Here is a 22,891-nt window from a genome sequence, read left to right as displayed (position 1 = left end):
CGCACCCCCTGGCATCGCCAACCCAGCCAGGCCCATGGCGGGATGGGGGGATAGTGCCAGGTTTCAGGCCCTGGAGCCTTTGCTCTGACTTTTCTGTAGGCTCAGTATGTTCTGAACAGAAAAGAAATAGCAAAACTGAAAGAAAAAAAAAAAAAAGCTGAGCATGTGCTGCAGAGCAGGAGGCCCCAAAAGCCGGAATTAGAAGCTGTCGCTTAGGGAGCTGAAGGCTGACAGGAGATGGAGCTGAGGCAGGGAGCAGGCAGGCGCCGGGCACTCCCCTCCCCTCCACCTGCTGAGCCTCTCCCCTTGCAGGCCCCAGGCTGGCAAAAAGGCTTCGTCCCAGGGGTGCTAGGCTCAGGTCTGCAGTCTGTCACTCTGTCTGCAGCTGGCCCCCTCCGGGACCCCCTTCTTTCCTCCTCCAGTGTCACCAGCCCCCTCAACCTGTCACGTTGCACCAGCTCAGCAGGGCTGGGCCTGGTGGCACATGGCTGGGAATTCCAGAGAGCTGAGGGGGGGCGGGGGGGGTTGAGTCAGCAGGGGACTCTGGTATCTGAGTCAGGGACTGAGAAGCTGGGCAGAGACCCTTCTCTTGATGTTAAAAGGTGGAACTGAGGCACAATGAATGGATAGGGAAGCTTGGCCCAGCCCCACAGGTAAGACAGCAGGAATTCACCTACTGGGGCCCTCGGGGAGGGCATTAACTCCTCTGCACATCCCCTGCAGCTGGAGGGTAACTCACCTCCAGCATTTTCCTAGCGGGCAGAACACAGGGAGGTGGGGAACTGGGCCTGACCTCCTGAGAAACCCCCAACCTGCTGTGCAGAGGCCTCTCCAGGAGACAGGACCGCAGGTCTAGCCCGCTTCTGGGCTTCCCCGCTCCACAAGGGGGGCCCAAAGACTGCCCGGCCCGGCTGAGGGGCTATGGGAGGGCAGTCTCTCCTTCCTTTCAGCAGTCATTGGGAAAAGCTGGGGACTGCCCAGTGGGCTCTCTTTGGCATATGCCCATGTACCTGGGCCACTGAATTCCTCTAGCCTGGATCCTCATCCCTGCATGGTTCTGCCCCTGGGTCAGCAGGGAGATGGGGCAGTTGAGTGCCCAGTAGGAGGGCTAAAGACAGGGCACTGCTCTGGCGTATGAATATCCCACCCTTGGCTGCATCCAGTGTGACTGCAAGCCGGGCACGTCAATGACAGGGTGAATTGCTGTGAATGAGGACTTACTTACTGCTGTGAATGAGGACTCCTAGTCTCAACCTGCAACCAGGGAATGCTAGGATCCCAGAGGTCAGGCCCCCAGAGGGATGGAGGGCGGTGGTTCTGTTTATTTTCTGAAGGCACAGGTGCTCAGAACTAATGGCATTTGTTATAACTCTGAAAAGAAAACAACCTCTTCCCAGAATCAATCCCCGCCTGGCCTCTCCAAAGCCAGTGGCTGTTCCCATCTGGGATCTGGGGCTATGGCCATAGGTGCAGTGAACAGCTGTCCACAAACCCCTTTAGAGCAAGTGTTGGGTTCAACCATAACCACCTAAGAATCTGACCACTCTAAGTCTGCCTAAAGGGGCCCAGGTGGCCTGGAGGTTCACAGCTCCCAAGAGGGAGGGGGGCCCCTTGCACTAGGCTCTTCTGCTGCAGCCCTGAGGGTGGAGACAAGGAAGGGCCACTTATGGGTGGGGGGGAGAAGAGGGATGACCTCATTTTCCAGTGGTTGTGGCATCAGGGTAGGCAGAAGAGGAGTGAATCCCCTTCATGCTCAGAAGCAGGGCCATTCCACTGGGCTTTGGAAGGGACCTCACCCTGGGCTTCAGCAGCCAGGTTTTTTTTTTTCTCCCCAGGCCATTTCATTTTAGGAGCATACTACCCCCTGCCCCCCATTTCTTAGCTGTAGAACAGAGGTCAGGCTTAGGCATGAAACATTGGGACAAGGCTCTCTTTAGTAGGTGTAAGAAAGAGAAAAATAAATAAATCTCAAAGTCAGGAAAGAAAATGATGCTGACCTGAGTGGGGATACATACTAGGAAGTAACACCCCCCCCCCCACCAGGCCTAGGAGAGTGCCTCAAAGGCCTTCCTTAGCCCTCCTACTAGCCAGAAGCCCAGTCCTCTCAGTGGTCAGACAGCTGAGGCAGCTTTTCCAGGTCAGCCTCCCATCCCCCACAGGCAGGAGGCCAGGGAAGCAACCTCGTCCTGGGATCCTGGAAGCAGCCATCCCCAGGAAGCTTGGACAGAGTGCCGGGTTCTGTATTAGGGAACTGACAAGGAGGCCAGCTCAGGACAGGTCTGAGACGGGACCTCACAGCAGGAAGGTTTGGTGTTTGATCCTGCTTGAACTAGGGGTGCTAGAATGGAGGTTCCAGGCAGCTAGACCTAACCCTCCAGGTGAGGACAGAGTCCAGAGTGGGGCACCCCTAGTTGCACACTAGGGAAGGTTAGAGTGAGGCCAGGACCCCATTCCCTGCCTCCAGTCCATATCCTTTTGCCCTCAACAAATATGTGACACTTATTCAGAGGCAGAGAAGAAGGATGAGGAGTAGGAAGTCAGATTGGAGAGGACCTCTAAACCTCAAATGGGCCCCTGCCCTGATGCTACCTGGTTCCTGCCTCCTCCTTTAGCCTGGCTGTTGAGGAAGGGGCTCCGGAGTCCAAGAGAGCCCCAGCTTCCCACATCCTTCGAATGCCAGGGCCTCTCCTCCCGGGGGGTATGGAACCACATCCCAGAGAAGGGTGAATGTCCTTACAGAATGTCCCAGAGAGATGAGGGCATCAGAGGCGGCTCTCCTGGGCACCTGCCTTTGCTGCGAGTGGGTCCTGCTCACACAGCTCCCGGAAGGCCTCACAGGGCCTCTCAGGCATGTCCTTGGCCTCAGAGGGGAAGCAGCTCCTAAGGCAGGCCCTCACGGACTCCTTCACCTCGGCCTCCAAGCCCTTCATCCTGGCCTCGTACTCTGCCAGAGCCTCCTGCTGGAACTGTGGGTACAGCAAGACCACCGCCTGGCTCAGGAGGGGCCAGCTGCCCACTCTCCCTCCCCTGGACAGTCAAACAAGGAGATGCCCTGTGTGTTCAGAGCTCCCAGGAGACCGAGGTGGGAGGTGAGGGGTAGTGGAGGCCATCGGGGAGCCTCTCAGGGAACGGGGTGCCAACCAAGCAGAGGGATCTGTAGAGCTGCCTCCCCTTAAAGGGCCTCAGGACCCCCTGGGAACCGGGCCTGCAGCCCACCAGTGAGGGCTGAGTCCCCTTCCTGCCCCCACCCATCTCCCGACTGGTGGCTCCCAGGGTGGGCCAACTCTGCTGGCCGCCAGGGTGGTAGTCTCTGTCACCTGCTTTTCCATCTCCCGGATCTGTTCCAAGCAGGCTGCCTGCTTCTCCTCCAGCTTCTCCTGGTGCTTCTCCAGGCTCTCTGTCATCTGGGTAGGAGTGAGAGGCAGGGAATCAGGACAGCACAGACGGGCAGCCTGGCTTGGAGTGCAGCTACAATCCCAGGTAACCAGCTATAAGACTTTGGGTGAATTTGTTAACCTTCAAACAGTTCTTTTAAATTTATTGTTAAGGGATGCCTGGGTGGCTTAGTGGTTTTTTTTTTTAATAAATTAATTTTTTATTGGTGTTCAATTTACCAACATACAGAATAACACCCAGTGCTCATCCCGTCAAGTGCCCCCCTCAGTGCAGCTTAGTGGTTGAGCATCTGCCTTTGGCCCAGCATGTGATCCTGGAGTCCCGGGATCAAGTCCCACATCAGGCTCCCACATGGAGCTTACTTCTCTCTCTGCCTATGTCTCTGCCTGCCTCTCTCTCTGTGTCTCTTGTGAATAAATAAATAAAATCTTAAAAAATAAATAAATTTATTGTTAATAGTCCCAGGGGAGGAACGCCTGGGTGGCTCAGTGGTTGAGCATCTACCTTCAGCTCAGGTCATGATCCCCGAGTCCTGGGATCGAGTCCCACATCGGGCTCCCTGCATGGAGCCTGCTTCTCGCTCTGCCTGTGTCTCTTCCTCTCTCTGTGTGTCTCATGAATAAATAAAATCTTTAAAAAAAAAATACTCCAAGGGGAACTTTAGATCCATTCTCAGCAGGGCTTTCCTTCCTCTTCTGACACCTTGGAGCTTCAGGAAGCCCCCTCACTCCCTCCCAGCCACCCACACCAATCCCATCCTTCCCTGGCCAGCTAGTCCCTATCACTTCCATCCAGTGCAGCTGGCCAGAGACAGATCCCTTTGGGCCAGTACTCTAACCTCCACACAAAGACCAGGACCCTGGGAAAGCTTGGGGGTTCCTTTTCCCCTTCATTGCCTCTTCCCATCCCTGGCTGCATGGACCACTCTTGACTGCACACCTCCTAAAGGCAATGTAAAGGCCTGGGGCCACCCTTTCCCTCCTATGTAGGGTGTGAGCAAGTGTGTCTGAGTGTGTGTGTGTATGAAGGATTCAGCTCTTACACACCTGCTTAATGACTTGCACCACTTCCTGGATGTGGGAGTTGTTAATCTCTCTCTTCAGCCTGTTGGGGTGATCAGAATTTCAGAGAGGGCAGGAGGCCCCTAGAAAGGGTTGGGTAAGACCAGGTCTCTTCAGGGTGTAGACAAAATGAGAACTCCACCATAAGGGTAGAACCAGCTAGCCGGGATAAATCATAAGGAACCAAAGAGGAGGTGAGGGGCCATTGGGAGCTCCAGGGGCTGTCTGAGGAGAGGGCCTCCTCACTAAAACACACTGTCCTTCACGGCAGGCAGGGGGAAGCTGGTGTCCCAAGGTTTCACCTCCCTGTGTGTATGACTGGTTTTCCCTGAAATTCTCTCTGCTCAAAGGGTGATGGCTTCTGTGTTTTCCCAAAGGACACTCTGATCAGAGGCAACAGAAATGGGGTTAACTTTCCAGAGCCAGGGGACAGGCACATCTCTGGAAAGCGAGTCAGGATCCACATGCAGGGAGGTCCCTTCCCACCTGGAATGGTCCCTGCTCAGACCCACCCTGCAGTTTGAGTCCTGGGCCTCCCTCCAGGGCTCACCTTTCCTGAGCCATCTTGTCTGAGGTGACTTTGACCATGGCCTGAATCCGCTCCAGCCTCTTGGCTTCCAGCTTTTTCTTCATCTCTTTAGTGTCACTGCAGAGAGACAGGTATCAGGAAGATGTTCTGTGGGGCCGGAGCCCTCCTGGGAGGTGAGAGTCAGGCATGGGTGGGAGGCAGTCGTACGTACGTCTCCAAGGTCTCCTTGAGGGTCTTCAGCTCTGCAGCCTGCTTCTCTCTGGCCAGCTCCATCATCTTGGCGATTTGCTGTGGGGTGGGGGTGCAAGTGCAGGGACAGACTTAGCTGGAGAAGCCCTTTGCCCAGGTTGCCGGGGAGGGGGGAGGGCCGTTGGCTGGGCTGGGGTCCCCGGGGTCCCCCCCCCCTGCCCCCCGCACCTCGGCCACGTGCTGCTCCTTGCGCTTCAGGATGCACTCGTACTGCTCCTCGCCCTGCTGCAGCAACTCCAGCTCCAGCCGGTCCTTCAGCTCGCGCGCCCGCGCGTCCGCGCCCTCGGGGCCCTCGCGGTCCTCCTGGGGCGCGGCCCCGGCGGCCTCGTCGCAGGGCACAGTCCTGCGGAGGCCACGTGCGGGCAGGCGCTGAGCCCCCGGCCGCCCCCGGCCGCCCCCGCCCGCGCCGCGGAGGGCCCGCCGCCCGTACCTCTTCTTGCGGGAGCCCTTCCCGGGGCCGAGCCTGCGGCCCCCGCAGCCCCCCGCGCCCGGCGGCCCCAGCCCGGCCAGCTGCGCCGCGCCCCTCTGCAGCAGCTCCTCCCGGCGCCGCGCGCCGCGCCGCTCCAGGTCCCGGAGCTCCTTCTCGTGCCGCCGCTGCAGCTTCACGACGCCCTTCAGCTCCTGCAGCTCCTCCGGGCTGGCGGTCTGCGGCTCTGCGGAGGCCGGAGCCGGGGTGAGGTGCGCCGCCGCCAAGGAGCCCCCCAGGAGGCCCGGACCCTCCCCGGGCTCCTTCCCAAGATCCCTCGGACTCGCCAGGCCTTACCCGCAGCTTCTTTGGCGGCCTCCTCCCTGGCCCTGGCCCGGGCTGCTGCAAGAGCCACAGGGTGGGCTGACAGGTGCCCGGAGGTGGGTGGGGGGGGGGGTTGGGGTGCCAGGTTCTGGTCGGCTCCTCCCCGCCCCCTGGGGAGGTGGCACTATGGGCCCCCTGCAGCACACTTTCCCAGCGCTAAGGCTTCCTGCAAAGTCACTCCCATCCCAGGTGAAAGTCTGTTCTGGGGAGACGGTCCTGTGGGTACCACTGGAAAGGTCGAGGCCCTTCCAGTCCGTGGGAGGACCCTGTAGTGCATACCTGCAGATCCGTTGCTCACTGGGGCCAATGGCCCATTGACCTGGCCGGCAACTGGACTCCCAGGGGGGAAGGGTTTCTGTGTAGGGAGAGCAGATTAGGAACAAGGCTCCAAGGGCTCTGTCTCGGTCTGGTCTCTCAGCCTAGGACCCTGCCCCCTCCCTCATCTTCCCTCTGAGAGGGCAGAGCTACTGGACCAGGTAACACAGACCTCAGGCAGAGCTCCCATGGCTTCCTTGAGCTTCACAGACTTCTTATCGTGGGCACTGAAGAACTTGATGGGATTGGCAAGAGCCACGGTGAGATCTGGGTGCATAGGGGCATCACAGGGCCTGGTATGGTCCCGTGCCAGGAAGCCTCCCCCATCCTCATCTATTGCAGGATACGATGTCCTGCCCCACTCTGGGGACTGGCTTCAGGAGAGAGAGGGGGAATGGACCTGGGTTCCCAGCATACTATGGGCCACCTACCTGCCCAGGTGTCAGGTACATAGTCCTTCATCTCCAAGAAGACAAAAAGCGCAGGCATGGTAAGGGGCATGTTGCTCTCGCTGTGCAGGCACAGATGGTGGTAGCCTGTTGGGCATAACAGGTGGGCAGTAAGCCATGCCTGTCGCCACCCAGCACTGCACAAGAGCAGCCTGGTACTTAAGACCTTTGACTTTGGAATCTGAGAGGCCAGAGTCTGAGTCTGGTTCTGCACCTTCCTGGTTGTGTGACCTCGGGCAGTTTACTTTAAATCTCTGAGATTTTCCTTAGCTGTGAAATGAAGTGAATGGGGTCTACCTCATGTGGTTATTGTTAGGATTAACTGAGAATGTGTTATAAGCCCATCACTCATTTTAAGTGCCCAGTGTATCAGCTACGTGGGAAATTGCCCCAGTAGTTCCAGAAAATTACAGACATTCTCTTAGGTGGGCAGAGGCCCTACCTCTGTCAGTTTCCTATTCTTGCCACACTCCATAGGCTAACATGAGAGGGTTAGGTAAGCTCTCAGGGCCACCTCCCTAAAGCTGCTCTACCCTCTGGACAGCCTCCTAACACTGACCTTCATCTCAGATCAGCTAGCAACAGCACAGAAGGACTCCATCCTTACCAGAATTCAGGGCATTAATGGGGATGATGCGGTGTCCAAGAAATTTGTTGCCTTCCTCCATTACAGCCACCCTGAGAGAGGCCAGCTCAGGCATCAAGATCTAGGGAGAGTTCGGGATAGGACAAGCTGGGACGGGGAGAGGGTGGCTCCAGCTAAGCCACCTCCATGGCTTCAGAAGTCTTAGCATCAGTGTGAAAACGTGGCAGGTGTTACCAGATTTGGTGAGGACAGAGGGCACACTCTAGGCCACACACATAGGCATCCTCTTAGCTCATGCCTTGGCTGGTCCACACGGGGGAGAAGGGCTGGCTATGCAGCCCAGGGCTCGGGGGTCCTGGTGCAGACAGCCCTTGACAGCCTTACCAATGAGTATCCAGTCAGGGCAAAAGACCTTCTGGACTGGGACTCTGTACCCTAAACTGGGTGTTCCATAGGACTCTGTACCCTGGACTGGGAGTTCACATTTCTACTTTTCGTCTTAAGATGAACACACATGCACGTTTGCATGCACACACATATACACGGGTGCACACATAAAACTTGCTCTCCAAGTAAATTTCTATAAATGTGGATTTTGGACTCTTAAAAATCAGAAGGGTAGAGAGAGGAGGAGGATCAAGGAAGTCCCTTTCTTTAGTTCCTCTTTTCTGTGAGTAGAGGCCAAGAAGTAGGGATGGACTGGACCGTAGCCCCTGCCCTGCCCTAGCTTCCCACCTTCTCAAAGACAAAAGGCTCTTCCTTCCAGACAGGATTGATGGAGTTGGCACTGGGTGACAGCCTGGTGCGATAGCGCCTCTTGGGGTCCCCAGGAAGGCCAAAGAGTTCCACTTCCACATAGGTGCGCACACTGCGTTCAGACAGGAACTGCCCAGAGATCACCTGGGGGTGGGGACCCATGGGAGGCTGGCATCAGCTCTCCCACCCAAGCTCTTCCCTCCCACCTGGAGCCTCTAGCTCCTGTAGCTGAAGCATCCATTCTTGAGTACTGTGGAGAGCCCCATCCAGCTGAGGCTGTGTGGCGCAAGGGTTACAGCTAAGCCCTTGGCCACTGGGTGCTTCCGGCATTCAGAGAAGAGGTGTGGGCCTCCCCACCTCACTCCCTAAGCAAAGAAGGAATAGAGCCCTCCCCTCTCCTCCCCTCCCCTCCCCTAGGGCCTGGGGCTCCTGTAGGCCCCTCACTGCCTATTCTTCTCCCCTCCCCCACCCCAGCCTCAGCCCTTCCCCTTGGTTTCCATGGGGACCAAGAGGCAGCCTCCAGTGCTGAGGAGGAGGCAGTTTCCAAGGCAACTTGCTACTGCACGAACTGACTTGGGCTGAAGTTTTCAGGATATCAGGGGAGGGGGTTGGGAGTGCAGGAGTAGAGCTCCTGCGTCTCTCTCCTCACGACCCCAGCCCTCCCAGCCACTTGTCCACCCCAGGGCCTTGCCGTAATGGACAGGGTGGTGGCTACCACCACGTCAATGCGGTCCACCGAGAAGGGGTTGAACTGCTTGTCTGGGCGGCGCATGAACTCATGCTTGAGGAGGTAACCACTCTGCCCATTGAACTCAAACAGCGCCATGTTCTGCTGCATGGGCAGGTCTGGAGGGACAAGAGCACACAGTGAGGACGGTGCAGCCCCAGGTCTGTCCCGGTCTCTATTTCCCACACCCCTCAGCCTCTCCTGTCTTGTGAATGGGGAGCTTGGCTGGACTGTGAGAATGACGATCTCTCATGACCCAGCCTCCCTTCCTGAGGGTGTCTCATCTCTCAGGAAGGCTCTGCAACCTGGAGTTAGTGGGAGCTAAGCCACAACTGGGCCAGGATCACAGAGGGGGTTGAGGCTGGGGTTCCCACAGGCCCATTCAGGCAAAGCAGCCAGAACCCAAGCGCGTCTTCACGTGCATACTGGTGCACGTGCAGTCGTATGGGCATGAGCTAATGCATTTATATCCCTAACCGCTCACATGCCCACACGGGCTCCCACAGCCTAGAGGAACATCAGGACACTGGTCTGTTCTAAAGACACCCCCCCCCCCCCAGGAATGAGGTGAAGGTGGGAGAGGCAGGGCACAGGGGAAGGTTCTTAGGAGCCTAGGAGTACCCACCCATAGTCTGGAAGTTGAGGGCAACCATCTGGCAACCAGCATTCCAGAACATCTGGGGCATGTAGTTGGAGGAGTCCATGCGGGTGCCCTTAGGGTAAATGCGGCTCATCTGGCGCTTGTTGTAGCTGCCCAGAGTTTAGGAGCTGGCCCAAGGCCACCCACACCAGGAGGACCCCATAGCTCCCTCTGTGAGCCCTGTCCCCAGGCCTTCCCCATCCCTCCACCCCATCCGGGACCCTGGCTATGGAGGCCTCAAGGATACTCCACAAACTTCACTGAGGCCTTGGAGAGCAGGTCATAAGCCTTGAGCTCTGTGAAGGACGAGATGACATAACTTCGGTTCTTCTCTGTGTGGGCGAGAAAAGGCAGAGGGTCCACGTCAGGTTGGCCGCCCTCCCTCTGGGGTGGCTCCCTCCAGAACGGCGATCCCTCCAACCTAGCACTTCCACTGAGGCCCAAGGGTGTAAGGGGCCAAGCTGGTGTGCAGATCTGTGTGAGTCATGGCATGCTGGGAGGTCATGGTCTGTGCAGGAGACATGCCCAGGGATGGGCCATGTGCCACGGTCCTGGAGAGGGAGGGACACATGCCCTGGATGGCACAGAGGAAAGGAGCCCAGGGCATTAGGAACACACTGTAATATGCAGAGAGTGAGCACATGAGCTATGGCTGAACATGAGGGGTGGGGGTAGGGCTGGGAGGTAGACACGGAGTCAGAGAGGCCATGGGTGGGCACAGGTGGGGCTGCGGACTGCGGGTGCAGGGATGAGGAGTCAGTGTTGTAGAGGTATACGCTGCACAAGCATGTGTAGGAAGCGGAATTCACATTGGGAGGGGCACGCACAGATGGGAAGAGCGCAGTGTGTGTGTGTCAGGAGGTGAAGTTCAGTAGCATGGCTGTGTACAGAAAGGGAAGGGTGCAAGGGGCAGATGTGCACTGGCCAGTTTTCTCTGCCTGTGGCCCTTCCCAGGAGTTCTCATGCCCAGTGGGGCCGGGGCTCCTGGGCTTGGACCAACCCAAGACACCAGTCAGCTCTGGGAGCCACAGAACCTGTAGGAGGCTACAGGAGCCCCAGGCCAACAGGGCTGAGATGGCCTGGCATAAGTGGCCGAGCTGTCACCGACACAGTCCAGAGCATTCTGGTTGGTGCCAAGTTCCTCAGTACAGCACCGGGAACCTGGGAGCCACTGCCACTTAAGCCCTTTGCCTGACTCCTGTGCCGGCTATTTATAGATAGGGCCCAGAGGCCAAGGAAGGGGGGACCCCCTCCTCGTCCCCCCCCCCCCATCAAGCTGCTCAGCTGTCAGGACCTTAAGGGCCTTCTCCCGAATCGAGCACAACTGCCAGCTTACAACATCCCCCACCCCGAGCTCACTCACGGGCAGAGAGCTCGAAGGAGATGAATTTGGTGGGTTGGATGTAATTCACCAGGCTGGACATCTCCTCGTAGGCTGTCACCTCCAGGCCCGCTGTGCCCTGGAGAGGAGAGGGGAGGGCAGTGCAGAACCCAGGGAGGTGGCCCACACCCGCACCTGGGGGCTCTGCAGTGGAGACAGCAGAAGGGGCTTGGGGCTGCCTACACACCTCATCTGACTGCATCTTCTTGATCTCTTCCTCGTCCAGGTTTCCCGACTCCTCCTCCTCCTCTTCCTCCACCTCTTCCTCCTCCAGCTCTTCCCCTTCCTCACCAGGCCACACTGCCACACACACTCCATCAGTGCTGGGACTGGGGCCCCTACACATCCCCTCTGGGCCCAGCCCCTCTCTCCCCCTCTAGGTGCTCCCCGACTGCGACCCTTCCCCTCCCAGGCTGACTCACCTGTGCCCTCACCCACAGAGGCATTAGGTGGGCAGTTTCCCTCAGCTTCCCCACCAGATTCCTTGCTGGGGGCTGCTGGGCCAGAAAACTGGTTCTTTTTGTTCTTGATGAGGATCTTGCCTCGGAGATCCTCAGGGCTAGGCAGAGGGATGCCTGGTTTCAGCTGTGGGAGAGGGGAGAGGGTCAGGACCATGTCCACACCTTCAGGGTGAAGCCTCAGCTCCTTCACACCGAGCTAGGCTCCATCTGACCCGCACGCTTCTTCAGCCTCACCTCCCACGAGTCTTCCCATCATGTGCTGCGCTCCTGTCCGACCCAAGTTATCCAGTTTCTCAGACAACACTCATCTCCCTCACCTGCCTAGAATACTCTTTCCCCACTCTCACCAAGATAAATCCGGTTTCCCCTCAGATTTCAGCTTGTCACCCCTTCCTCCAGGAATCCTTCTCTGATCCCCAAGTACTCCCATAGAAGCCACTGATTGCAGTGGCCCGGTTACTTGTCTGTCTCTCCACTAAAAGTAAGCAACCTTTTGGGGGGCTGGGACTGTGTCCTTGTCACTAATATACCCCCAAAGGCCAGCATAGTGTCTGACACATGGTAAATGATAGGATCCTGGCCCCACAGTCCTCCCAGGTAAATCCCAACATCCTCAGGGACATCTGCCTCCTTAACTTGGCTCCCACAAGGCTCCAGGCCCCCAGCCTGCAGGCCCAAATGTGCCGCATCAAAGTCCACTCACCGGGAACTTTTCCAAGGGCTCTGTGAGCAGCATATCCCCAAACATCATCCGGCAGTACTCAGCCATCTTGGCCTGTTGGCGGGGTCTGTAGGGAGCAGGAGTGGGGTAGGATCCAGCAGCTCCACCCCCCTCTTGTCCATCCTTCTGGGCCCCTGACCTGGGTCAGGGACATAGGCAGGAGAACCTGGGGTCCCCAGGAGCTTGTGTCGAGACCCAAGAGAGAGCCAGAGGGCATGACTACAATCAGGGAGGGCAGGGGGAGGGCAGCTGGAAGCAGGAGGTGGGGGCAGGGGGGAGAATGAGGCTGAACAGGTGTGATACGCACGAGTCCACATGGTTTTCAAATGACAGGATGACAGGATAGGGGGAGGTCTTAAAGGCACTTTCTGCAATGGCTTCAATGGCTTCCTGGAAAAGAAGGGGTTCCAGGTGGAGAGATCCAGCATTTCTCACCCTGCCCTCAGGGGTTCCCCTCTCTACTCCTCAATTTCAATACACATAGAACTGGAGGGCCACTGTTAGTGCTGTCTCCTCTGGTCCCCTCTAGTACCCTCACTGGTCTGAGGCCTCCCAACCATCCCTCCTTTCTGTTTCACCTGCTCCCCCGATCCCTGAGCCCAGGGCCCTGACATAGTGCCACTGCCACCAGCTTCCACACACCCAGTCTTACCTTGAAATAGATGTCTGTGGTCATGGTGAAGCCATGGGTGATGATGGGCTCCTCGTCAGGGGGCTTGCCCTTCCAGCAGTCCAGCTCCACACAGCGGCAGCCAGCCAGCAGCACCTGGCGGTACATCTCCGCCGAGGAGAGGCCAGAGAACTGGCCGGCTGAGCCAGCGCGGAGGGGAGAGGCAGGGGCACGCTCAAAGCCAGGCCCGCTCGCCCCAGCCCGCTCCAACAGTCTGTCCTTCCCCAGCCCCTAGGCAAGCCATGTGAGGGAAGGATTCAGGGAGGAGGAGCAGCCACCAGAAGAGGAGAGGTCCCAGTGAGGTCACCCTGGTCACCTGTCAGGTAGGTGTTGTGTGAGGAGTTGATGAAGTAATGGTTGAGTGGCTGCGTCATGTCGTGGTGGAGTAGCAGCTTGTCCTGGGACAGGACGCTGTTCTCTGGGCCGCACAGAAACCACACCATGCCCTCAGGTGATAGCTGGCCTGGGGAGCAGGGGACAGCTGTCAGGACCGCAGCCCCCGCATAGTGAGTCAGGCCCATGGAGAAGAGGGGCTCCCCTAGTCCTCACCCCTCTGCACGTTGATGCCACTGGGTTCATACTTGTCGATGAGGCCCCGCACCTGGTCAGGCCGCGCAGGTGGAAACAGCAAGGAGTTGAGACGGGGGTCCCTCTGTTTCTGGTTGATGAATTTGGTCAGGTGCTCCTTGGTCATGTAGGGTTTGGCCTTGGCATGGCTGCAGGCCAGAGAGGGCACAGGTCTATAGCTCCTGGGCTGGGGAGCACGGACAACTGCCTTCTCCAGAGAAGCCATCTAATCCCCAGCATGGCAAGTGGGATTTTAGCCACTAGCCCTTCCCCATGCCCAGCCCAGCCGAGGAAGCTCACTAAGAAGTGAAGATCTCGTCTATTTCTGGCCGAGGACAGAGGTTCATGAGGAAACTCTTGTAGACAGATTCTGGGAAGTCCTCAGGATTGATGGCATCATTCTGGGGGGACAGAATGATCATTCCTGCACTCACCTTCTCAGCGCTAAGAACCTCAAAAGAGGCCCAGCCCTGTGCAAGGGAGCCTGTCAGAGGGAGGGCTCAGGGCAGGCAGAGCAGCATCAAGTATGCTCCCGAGCACCCACTTTTCAACATGCTGGTTGCTGAGCAGAGCACATGCTTAGCTGGTTTGCCTCGCGCCTGAACCTGGACACTGGCTTAGTCTGTTGGCTGGAGCAGGATTGGAACTAGGAATGACCAGAGCAGGGAGGAGGAGAGGTTTGAAGCAAGCGGTGCTGCTGCCAGAGCAGTGGGCTTTCTTGCTTTCTTGCTTTCTTTCTTTCTCTTTCTTTTTTTCAAGTGGAGGATAAATTTTCCAAAAGAGGCAACTTGAATAAAAACAATGCACCTAACAGCAGAGCCCCCATATGAACAAGCAAAAACTGACAGAACCAAAGGGAGAAATAGGCAATTCAACCCTAATAGCTACAGACCCTAAACAGCATAAGGAACAGCAACAAAAAAGATAAACTGGACTTCATCCAAAAATTAAAAACTTTTGTGTTTGAAGGATACCATCAAGAAAGTGAAAAGATAATCCACAAAATAAAGGAAAATATTTGCAAATCAAATATCCAGGAAGGGGCAATTCAACAGTAAAGAGGCAGATAACCCGATGGAAAGACAGGCAGGAGATTTGAATAGACATTTCTTCAAAGAAGATATGCAAATGACCGATAAACACATGAAAAGATGCTCAATCTCATTAGTCATTTGGGAAATGCAAATCAAAACCACAATGAGATACCACTTCACTCCCATAGGATGAGTCCAGTTTTAAAAAGACAGACAATAACAAGTGTCAGTGAGGACACTGGAAACTTCATACATTGCTGGGATGATTGTATAATGGTCAGTCACTTTGGAAAACAGTTTGGCAATTCCTCAAAAATTTTAAATACAGAGTTGCCACATGACCTAAATAGTCTACCTCTAGGTGTAGAGAATGAAAACATATGTCCAGACAAAATCATGTACACAAAGGCTTGTAGTGGTATTATTCAAAATGCCCAAAAAGTGGAAACAACCCAGATGTTATTAGCTGATGGACACAGAAGCAAAAGGTGGTATACCTGAACATTGGGATATTACTCAACAGTAAAAAGGCGCAAAGTGCTAATATGTGCTACAACATGGAAGAACCTTGAAACCCTTATGCTAAATGACTGAAGCCTGATGTCAAAGGTCACATATTATATGATGTCCAGATTAGGCAACTTTATAGAAATAGAAACTGCCAGTAGATTAGTGGTCTCCAGGGATTCTGTGCCTTTGTGTTCCATCCCAGAAAAACCCATTAAATGTCTTCCAGGATCATACTGGAAGGTCAACATCAGTCTTTGTCTGAAGCAGAGTCTGAACAAGAGAGCCAGATTGTACCTCCCTAAGACTGGGTCTTGGACCCATCTGCTCCAAGCAAAGATGGTTCAATGACTCCTCTGGGACATAAGGAGAGCCGACAATGAGGATTTGGCCAGGGTGGGAGCTCAGGAGACAGGAGCCCGTTCCTACCCTCTTTCCAACCCCACACTTGCATTCCTATGACTGATGGCATCAAGGAGTCACCAGCTCGGTTGAGCCGTGACTTGAGGGGGAGTAGTCTTCCCGGGGCCCATGTGAACAGGTGACCGATGAGGTCTGACTTTTATTTACTTATTACATTACCAATTCTTATCAGGAGACAAAACTCCATGAGGTGCAGGTGGTGCCCTATATGAAAGCTCTGGCCAAGGGGACGCAAAGGTCTGAGATCCACTCCCCTAGCCTGGCACAAACACTGGGCTTGGGGCTGCATCCATCTACCCAGAGGGCTCCTTTTCGTGATCTATATAAAGCCCCTTGTGGATGACCCTACATACAGCTTGTCATTAAAAATTACTTAATCAGGGATGCCTCGGTGGCTCAGCGGTTGAGTGTCTGCCTTCACCCAGGTCATGATCCTGGAGACCCAGGATCAAGTCCCACATCGAGCTCCCTGCATGGAGCCTGCTTCTCCCTCTGCCTGTGTCTCTGCCTCTGTGTGTGTGTGTGTCTCTCATGAGTAAATAAATAAAATCTTTAAAAAAATTACTTAATCAGAGGGGGGAAAATCATGTTTTCATGTGTTGAACTAAAGGCTATGTCCTGGCAGCTTCGACTCTTGGTCAGAGGCAACATCCCACACACGTTCTGCAGAACGAACCCCTTCCCCACATTTCAGATCCCTGGAGGTTGCCTCCATCCCTGCTGACCTTATCTTGCTCCTCTAGGCCAGAACATTCACTCTCAGCTTTCATTCCAAGACCACAACAATGAGCATGCACCCATCTTGGCTACTTGCCCTAAACACAGTCCACCATCCACTGCCTCCCAGGGAGTAGAAGTAGGTGGTATAGACCAACCTGTTCTGGACTCAGGCACCTCATCCCCACCCCCCTGGATCTGTCTCTGTGCCTAGTATCAGAAACCAGTGCTCAAGAGTTAACTGGCTTTTTAGGCTGTTGGCCATGCTGTGCTATCATTCCCGCCCCCCCCCCCCCCCCCCGCCCCTAACTGAGCCTGGCCACGGTGGCCTTTTGTCCCAGCCAGCTCAGATGAGGGGGTGAGCCAAGCCAGGAGAACCACTCACCTTGCCTTTTGGGAGGTGGCAGGCACTGAGGGCAGCTTCTACCCGCTTGCGGTCAGCAGGAAACATCTGGAAAAAACTGAAGGAGCAGAGAAAGCCACCAGGCAGACAGAGGGGTCAGATCCAGAGAGGGAAGGCTTTGAGGAGCTGGATGGAAGTGCAGGGAGAGAGTTAGCAAAACTCACTTTTTCACAGGAATCTTCCCTTCGGGGTTGAGCTGCATCTTGAGTTTCACCAGGCTGGTGAGGGCCGAAAGCAGCTTGTTAAGGCCCCGAGGCTGGCACACCGAGCCCCGCACCCTAAGACTGGGCAGGCAGGCACTTACATTTTGTCCAAGAAGGTGCTACGGGAAGCATTGGCCGTCAGTGGGTGCTTGGCCAGAGCCAGCACGTCTTCAGCCCAGTTCTGCAGGACCCCGGAGCATGGCAGTCAGACCCCTGAGCACTCAGGTGCCCCCCCGCCCCCTGCAGCCCAGGCCTGTCCCGTTGGAAGCCCAGGCTACCCTAGGAGCCCAGCCGCAGGCCTGGCGCCCCAGGTGTACCTTGCCCACATTCTCCTTGTAAGAGACAAAGTTGTGGAAGGTGAGGTCCACCATGTCAGGGCCAGACACCACGGTGAGTGTCTTTAGCAGGAAGTTGTTGTCAGGAAAGTCCATGTTGAAGACCTCTCGGAGCTTCTGGCTCTGCAGCAAGTGGTGACATAGTATCAGAAGTGTGCCCCAATTCCTGCCCACTGTGGCTTGCCCTGTCCCTCCCCACTGCACTAGAACTGTGGCCACCTAGGGGGAATCCCATCCGCATGGGAGTGGGGAGCCACAGGCCTCAGCATCTTCCCACCCCTGAGTCCAGGGGCTGAAGTGGGGATGGAGGGCCCACAGGAAGAGATTAACCCAGCATGCAGCCTGAGAGTTCTTTGTATTTTGTTTGCCATTTTTCATTTGAAAATGGATTCTTAGCTTCCAGTCTCATGGAATCCTGCTTCCCATCAATCCCTTCCTCTAGTTTTCCTACCAGCATTAGACAAATAGAAGCAAACGAGATGGGGTGGGGGATGTGCACAAGCAACACTCTCAGATTGTCTGGGGTGCTCTGCGGGCAGGACCTGGCCACATGATATCTCTGTTCATGGTTTCCTGGTACCAAGAGCTCTGACAAGCTCAGGAGCAGCCACATCCCTTCCTCAACTCAGGGAGAAGGCCCTGCTGCCAGCCTGGGAAAGCTTCCCCTCGCTCCAGAGATCAGGCTCCCCACCCCCACAGGGACTCCTGCCCTCCCCATGGAGCTTGTGCCTGTGCTGAGCCTGGGCTGCCACTGGGCCTACCTACCTTGGGTATCTTGGCAAACTTCCCAAAGCGGGTATCCCTGATGCTGGTGATATCTAGAAACTCCGTCTCCTGGAGGGTGCCCAACAGGAGCAAAGAAGGGATGAGAAAAGTCAGTCAAAAATGAAGAGGAGAGAGGAGGGAACTTCCAGCACCCCTTCACATCTTGGCCAACTGCCTTCTGTAGATGCCAGCACTACCTGGGGTAGCCTGGACCCCAACCTTCCCTTCCCCCCATCAGGTTCTCCCTATTTGTGGTGAACCTGCTCCCTTCCTCTGTCCATCTCTCCCCTGGCCACTCAGGAGCTGTGGCCTGTGGTCTTGCCCTCACTATCCTGGACTCTCCCCCAAGTTCCCCCTCCCTTCCCTGTATCCAGGTGCTGAGACCCTTCTTGATCTCTCTGAGCCTTCACGTTTCCCAGTACCACAGGTAGAGAATCAGCCTCCAGTGGCAGTGCTTTTTCCTCTCTCCCCAAGGGATGCAAGCATCCTCCCTCCCAAGGCAAATAGCTGCTGCCCACAGGAAAGCCCCCAGAGCCACCCCTCCAGGTCATTCCCTACTCCACAGGCATTTACACCTCCACCTCTGCACTATCAAAAGGCTGCTCTCATTCAGTGGATCAGCAGGAGCTCCAGGCTGTGGTAAGTAGGGGCTGCCTCACCTTACTCTGATATGTCCAATATAAGTAGTAGCCCTTGGGATCCACACGGAGGATAACCGGAGAAGCTATCGTGGTTTCCTACAGACAGAGGTGGTCAAAAGAAAAAGAAACAAACAAAAAAGGCAAATAAACAGAAAAAAAAAAAAAGGTAGAAGGGGTCAGCTCTCTGTGCTGAGACTTCAGGCCAAACTTCCCTGGCCCAGGCTAGGCCAGGGGTTTCAGAGCTCACCGTCTCCTTGGGAGGTGGCTGGCCAGGGAATCTGCAGGTGTATTCTTTGTTCTCCAGAGCTATGGGTTAGGCACAAGCCTTAAAACCTCCAAATCAGGGTTGGGGAGGAGTAGAGAATTAGAGACAGAATTTCTGAAAGAGAGGAGGCTTCTCCTCTGAAACCCCAAACAGAGGTTCTCCCTCTAGACCCCAAAGAGGGTCTTGGTCCCGACCTCTCCCTGTTTTCAAGGGCCACAGCTTAGCCAAAGGGGTAGAATGTCTCTTGGCAAGACAAGAGTGCCACCACCCTGGAAAACTGACCAGCAAGGTGAGAGCTAAGAGCCCAACTCCTGTGCATCCAGGCCTTATGCAATGCACCTGCTATCTAGCTTCCCACATGCCCCATCCTCCCCTCCACAAACCACTCCCCAGCCAACCCATCCAAGTGTCCCATGGGCACCAAGCTCATTCCCACCTCCGAGCCTAAGAATCCCACTCTCCCCTGCCTGAAATACCTTCAAAGAGCAAGTCTCTCCTCTTCTGAAAAGCTTTCCCTGAAACATGCTACAACAGTGTGTATGTGGTTTGCACAGCAAGGAGCCCATCCAGAAAATCCCCGAGGGCTTATAGACTCCAGAGAAACAAGCCTGTGCTGCAGCATAAGCTGGACCATAAGCTTATATGCTAGACCATGAGCTCAGTGCTCCATGTTTGCTGAAGAAATCAGTGAATGATCAACGAACTCGCTTCTAAATTCTTGTTCCACTCACAGAGCACAGAGGCTTATCTTTCATTCTGATGGTCTTCATATGCATATAAAACAAGATCATAAAATTGAAGTTTCCAATGAGGCATGGTAGTTGCTGCACACAAACCAGACCAAGTGCAGAATTTACAAAGGAAATGGTCAAAAGAAAGGTTCTCAGGCCAGGGATAGCTAGAGTATGGGATAAAAAACACTTTGTGAGGAGGCTAATTTTGGAGAAAGCAGTGTTGGAGCTCCACTCCCTTTCTTCCTCAAGGAAGGGTTGGCAGTGCCTGACCCCTCACTTTTTTTTTAAAGATTTATTTATTTATTTATTTATTTATTTATTTATTTATTAGAGAGCTTGAGTATGTGCATGTGAGTGCAAGCAGGGGGAGGAGCAGAGGGAGGAGAGAAGCAGACTCCCCACTGAATGTGGAGTCCTACATGGGGCTCCATCTCAAGACCCTGAGATGATGACCTGAGCCAAAATCAACAGTCAGATGCCCACCCATCTGAGCCACCCAGGGGCCCCCTGGCCCCTCACTTTAAGCCTAGTGAGGGATTTCAACTGTACTTAGAAAGCTTTGGTCACCCCTGCAGTTGTGGGGCAAAGTAGACTGGGGTCTGACTCTTGCCCAGGAAACTGGGTGTCAGAGGTACTGAGACCCTGGTTGTGCTAGATGAGGCCAAATCCCAGGTTCCCTTCAGGCAGTGAACACAAGAGTGTGTGCTGGGGTCCAGAGTGGGCCTATGAGAAAGAAAGAGTCCAAAGCCACAGGAAATTGAAGGTCATAAATGGATTTCAAGGGGCTGAAGAAATAATTTTGAGTGACCTTCTGAAACAGAGATGGAAGAAAGATCCTTATGTAAGGGATCACTAGCTCAGTGGGGGAGGCTCTCCTCACTTTAAGGAGAATCATCAAAAATGTCCACCAGAGAAAGAATAAGCCTAACCTTCTTCCAAGCTCCGAAAGCATGAGGCAGTTGGTGATAGCACCTGTTCAATTCGGAACTTGGTACCCCCCCCCCACCTCCCTCCCCGCACCCCATGGTGGGGAGGCCTTGGAGGAAGATCAGGGAACCCTGCTGCCGGCCTTTGCAGAGCACCTATAGCCTGCCTAAAACCATTCCTAAAAGGAGGAGGGCAGAAGGTGTCATAAGATTTGAGCTTTGAATTATAACTGGCTTCTGAAATAAGACTGGGTTTCATGAGGTAAGATGACCATAGCATGATTGTCTATGACCCAAGAGCAAATGGAATGTCTTGTGACTGGCTGAGTTTCCTTCCATGGGCAGAAGAGCTTCTCCCACCAAATATGTTGTAAAGGGACCATGGGAGGCAAAATTAAGCTGGGAGTTGGTTACATCTTTTGCATTGTGCTTATTCAACATGACATGACATACCCACATCATCTGCCAACTGGGCAAAGCGATTCTGAGCAGAGCCCTGTCTCAAGGGTACATGTGCCCCATGACAAGGCTTAGGAGCTTCCTGCTCCTGGAGGTCAGGATTCTCAGGACATGCCGTGCCCTGTCTCAGGGTGGGGAGTAGGGCAACCAACTACACAGGTACTGGCCTGCACAGAAAGCCATACAGCATGCCCCCACCCCTAATGACCCTCCATCCAATCAGGTTACACACACTTCCCAGAGGAACTGAGAGAGGCCACTTCATTTTTCATTCTGAGCCACTTCCCTCCTTCCACACTCTCCTGGGACATGTCACCACCATGCCACATCGCCCACACCACTCCTAGGGAAGCAGAAAGCGTCTAACCAGGGGCCTCCTACCCATAGTCATGGCAACCACATTACTCAGCCTTGTGCAGCCCAGAATGGCCAAGAGCCCCAGGGTGCCTTAACTCACAGACCCAGAATTCCCTCATACCACCTGGAAGGAGGATGGGCAGCCCTAAAGACCTCCTCTCCCCCAGAGACTTCCAGTTCCCTTGCTGGGACCAGCCCACTGTGATTCCGTTAATGCAGCCTCACAGAAGGCCTTAGATGGCTCATTTCCCTGCCCAAGAGAATCCCTGACTTATCACAACACAACATTTTCAGGAGTGAGGAGGACCAGAGTCTGGGAAGCAGGCCCCAGTCTGAGAAGGAACAGACAGTAGAGGTACAGAGCAAAACAGCAGCTTCCCCGTTTCCTTGCAGACAGACGGGTGGCTGGGAGCTCAGCTGAAAGAAGCTAGCAGAAGCAGAAGTCAATCAGTTCCTTCCTAGGCCCGGGAGCAGAGGCCTCCAGCTCTCACTTAGGGTTCCCCCACCTTTTATGGCCACCCCACAGCAGCTCAGGGGAGAGTGGGACCTCCCTGGGCTAGGGCAGAGCCTTATGGGGAAGAGCAAGAGTGGGGGCATCTGTGCTAGGAGTTAGGGACCTTCTGGCACTGTCACAACTCCAGGGCACTTTCCTCCCACTAATGCTGAGATCAGGATTCCCCTACCCTTGTCTTGGTGGTTTGGGGGACCACAGACCCAAACCCAAAGAAATTCCCTTCTGTGACCACGCAGGCAGCTCATCCTCTTGTCCCATCCAGACGCAGAGCCCGAGCCCCAGCAGTCCAGGGACATGCAGTCAGGGGCACCCCCCCCCCCAGGTTTGTTTATGCAGGCTGTTCTATCAGCTGCCTGGCCAAGCCTCACAGGCGCCTGGTCCCAGCAGACATAAACCAACCCACCACCCCAGTGCCCCAGCAGCCCACACCCCTGCCCCACTCACATCGTCCCATTTGATGAAGCGCTCCCCTTGGCTCAGATAAGCCTCCACCTTGGGGGGCAGCAGGACAGGGCTGAGCAGAGACATGGTGCTAAGCGGCCCTCTCTGGAGAGGCTGGACAGGCACAGGCCGGCAGGGGCAGGCGGAGGGAGGAAGGAGGCCCGGCTGGAGGAGAGCCAAGCTGGGCTCACATGGCACCCGCCCAAGCGGCCCGGAAGTCTGGATACTCTTGTAGCCCACGGGTGGCAGTGGCCAGCAGCGGAGCCCAGGGCTTTGGCCAGAGCCCCATCTGCCTTTTAAATCAGGCTCCTCCCACCTGCCTTCAGTGGGGGCTGTGGTCACTGCTCCTATGGGGAGGTTAGGCTCTCTCCGCAAGGCCCCCGCCCTCACCCCTTGTGCCTCAGCACTTCCTGCTCAGGGCTTCCTTTTCTGTGCTCTTCAGGACTGAGGGGCGGGTCCTGAGGCCTGAGGCCTGGTCATCCTGGAGCTGGGGTAGGCAGGCAGGGTGGGAGTTCAGCCCCAGGGGTGATCACCGGTCAGATGAAGCTGAAGGGCTGGAGAAAGAACAATATGGGGGCCACATGGGGATGCTGTCGCCCAGGCTGGGCCTGAGGGGAGGGTGCAAGGAGCTCCCCAGGGGAAGGGACTGCCCCAGAGGTGGACTCTAAAGAATAGGAGTCTCTTCCAGAGGCTGAGGAGGCTGGGACCACTCTAGACAGGGGAGTTGAAGGTGAGGAGGGCCCAGCTGGGGCGTTTTGAATAAGCAAAGTTTGCTGAACACCCAGCTCTTCTTTCTCAATGCTTCCTCCCATGGAAATGAGGTACAGCGAGGCAATCACGCCTCTCACCTGCTGCCATGCATAATTCCT

At 55.5% G+C, this 22,891-nt stretch overlaps 1 protein-coding gene across 4 annotated transcripts; it reads right to left on the bottom strand.

Annotated features, from left to right (window-relative positions):
• Positions 1 to 1,450: 1,450 nt before the first annotated feature.
• PLCB2 (phospholipase C beta 2) lies at positions 1,451 to 22,389 on the bottom strand. 4 transcript variants are annotated; one of them, XM_041730583.1, is made up of 33 exons: positions 22,026 to 22,389; positions 18,345 to 18,422; positions 17,686 to 17,754; positions 16,903 to 17,043; positions 16,687 to 16,766; positions 16,547 to 16,600; positions 16,365 to 16,440; positions 13,599 to 13,699; positions 13,281 to 13,447; positions 13,048 to 13,194; positions 12,714 to 12,871; positions 12,369 to 12,451; positions 12,044 to 12,128; positions 11,302 to 11,464; positions 11,067 to 11,179; positions 10,862 to 10,958; positions 9,746 to 9,830; positions 9,484 to 9,608; positions 8,823 to 8,977; positions 8,111 to 8,275; positions 7,397 to 7,496; positions 6,772 to 6,876; positions 6,513 to 6,607; positions 6,305 to 6,380; positions 5,999 to 6,043; positions 5,666 to 5,888; positions 5,404 to 5,578; positions 5,198 to 5,274; positions 5,008 to 5,103; positions 4,443 to 4,500; positions 3,318 to 3,404; positions 2,738 to 2,966; positions 1,451 to 2,251 (listed from the first exon to the last, which is right to left on the bottom strand). In XM_041730583.1, exons 1-32 carry the CDS (start codon positions 22,107 to 22,109, stop codon positions 2,763 to 2,765), a joined length of 3,567 nt encoding a protein of 1,188 aa, XP_041586517.1. In that variant the 5' UTR covers positions 22,110 to 22,389; the 3' UTR covers positions 1,451 to 2,251; positions 2,738 to 2,762. The 4 variants fall into 4 exon arrangements, with proteins under 4 accessions (XP_041586517.1, XP_041586508.1, XP_041586524.1 ...); XM_041730574.1 differs by having other exon boundaries at positions 1,451 to 2,966; XM_041730590.1 differs by having other exon boundaries at positions 1,451 to 2,966; positions 5,999 to 6,040.
• Between the last annotated feature and the right edge of the window lie 502 nt (positions 22,390 to 22,891).

The sequence above is a fragment of the Vulpes lagopus genome, chromosome 2 (assembly GCF_018345385.1).
Source record: "Vulpes lagopus strain Blue_001 chromosome 2, ASM1834538v1, whole genome shotgun sequence".
Taxonomy (NCBI): Eukaryota; Metazoa; Chordata; class Mammalia; order Carnivora; family Canidae; genus Vulpes; species Vulpes lagopus.
This window is presented reverse-complemented; position numbering and strand designations above follow the sequence as displayed.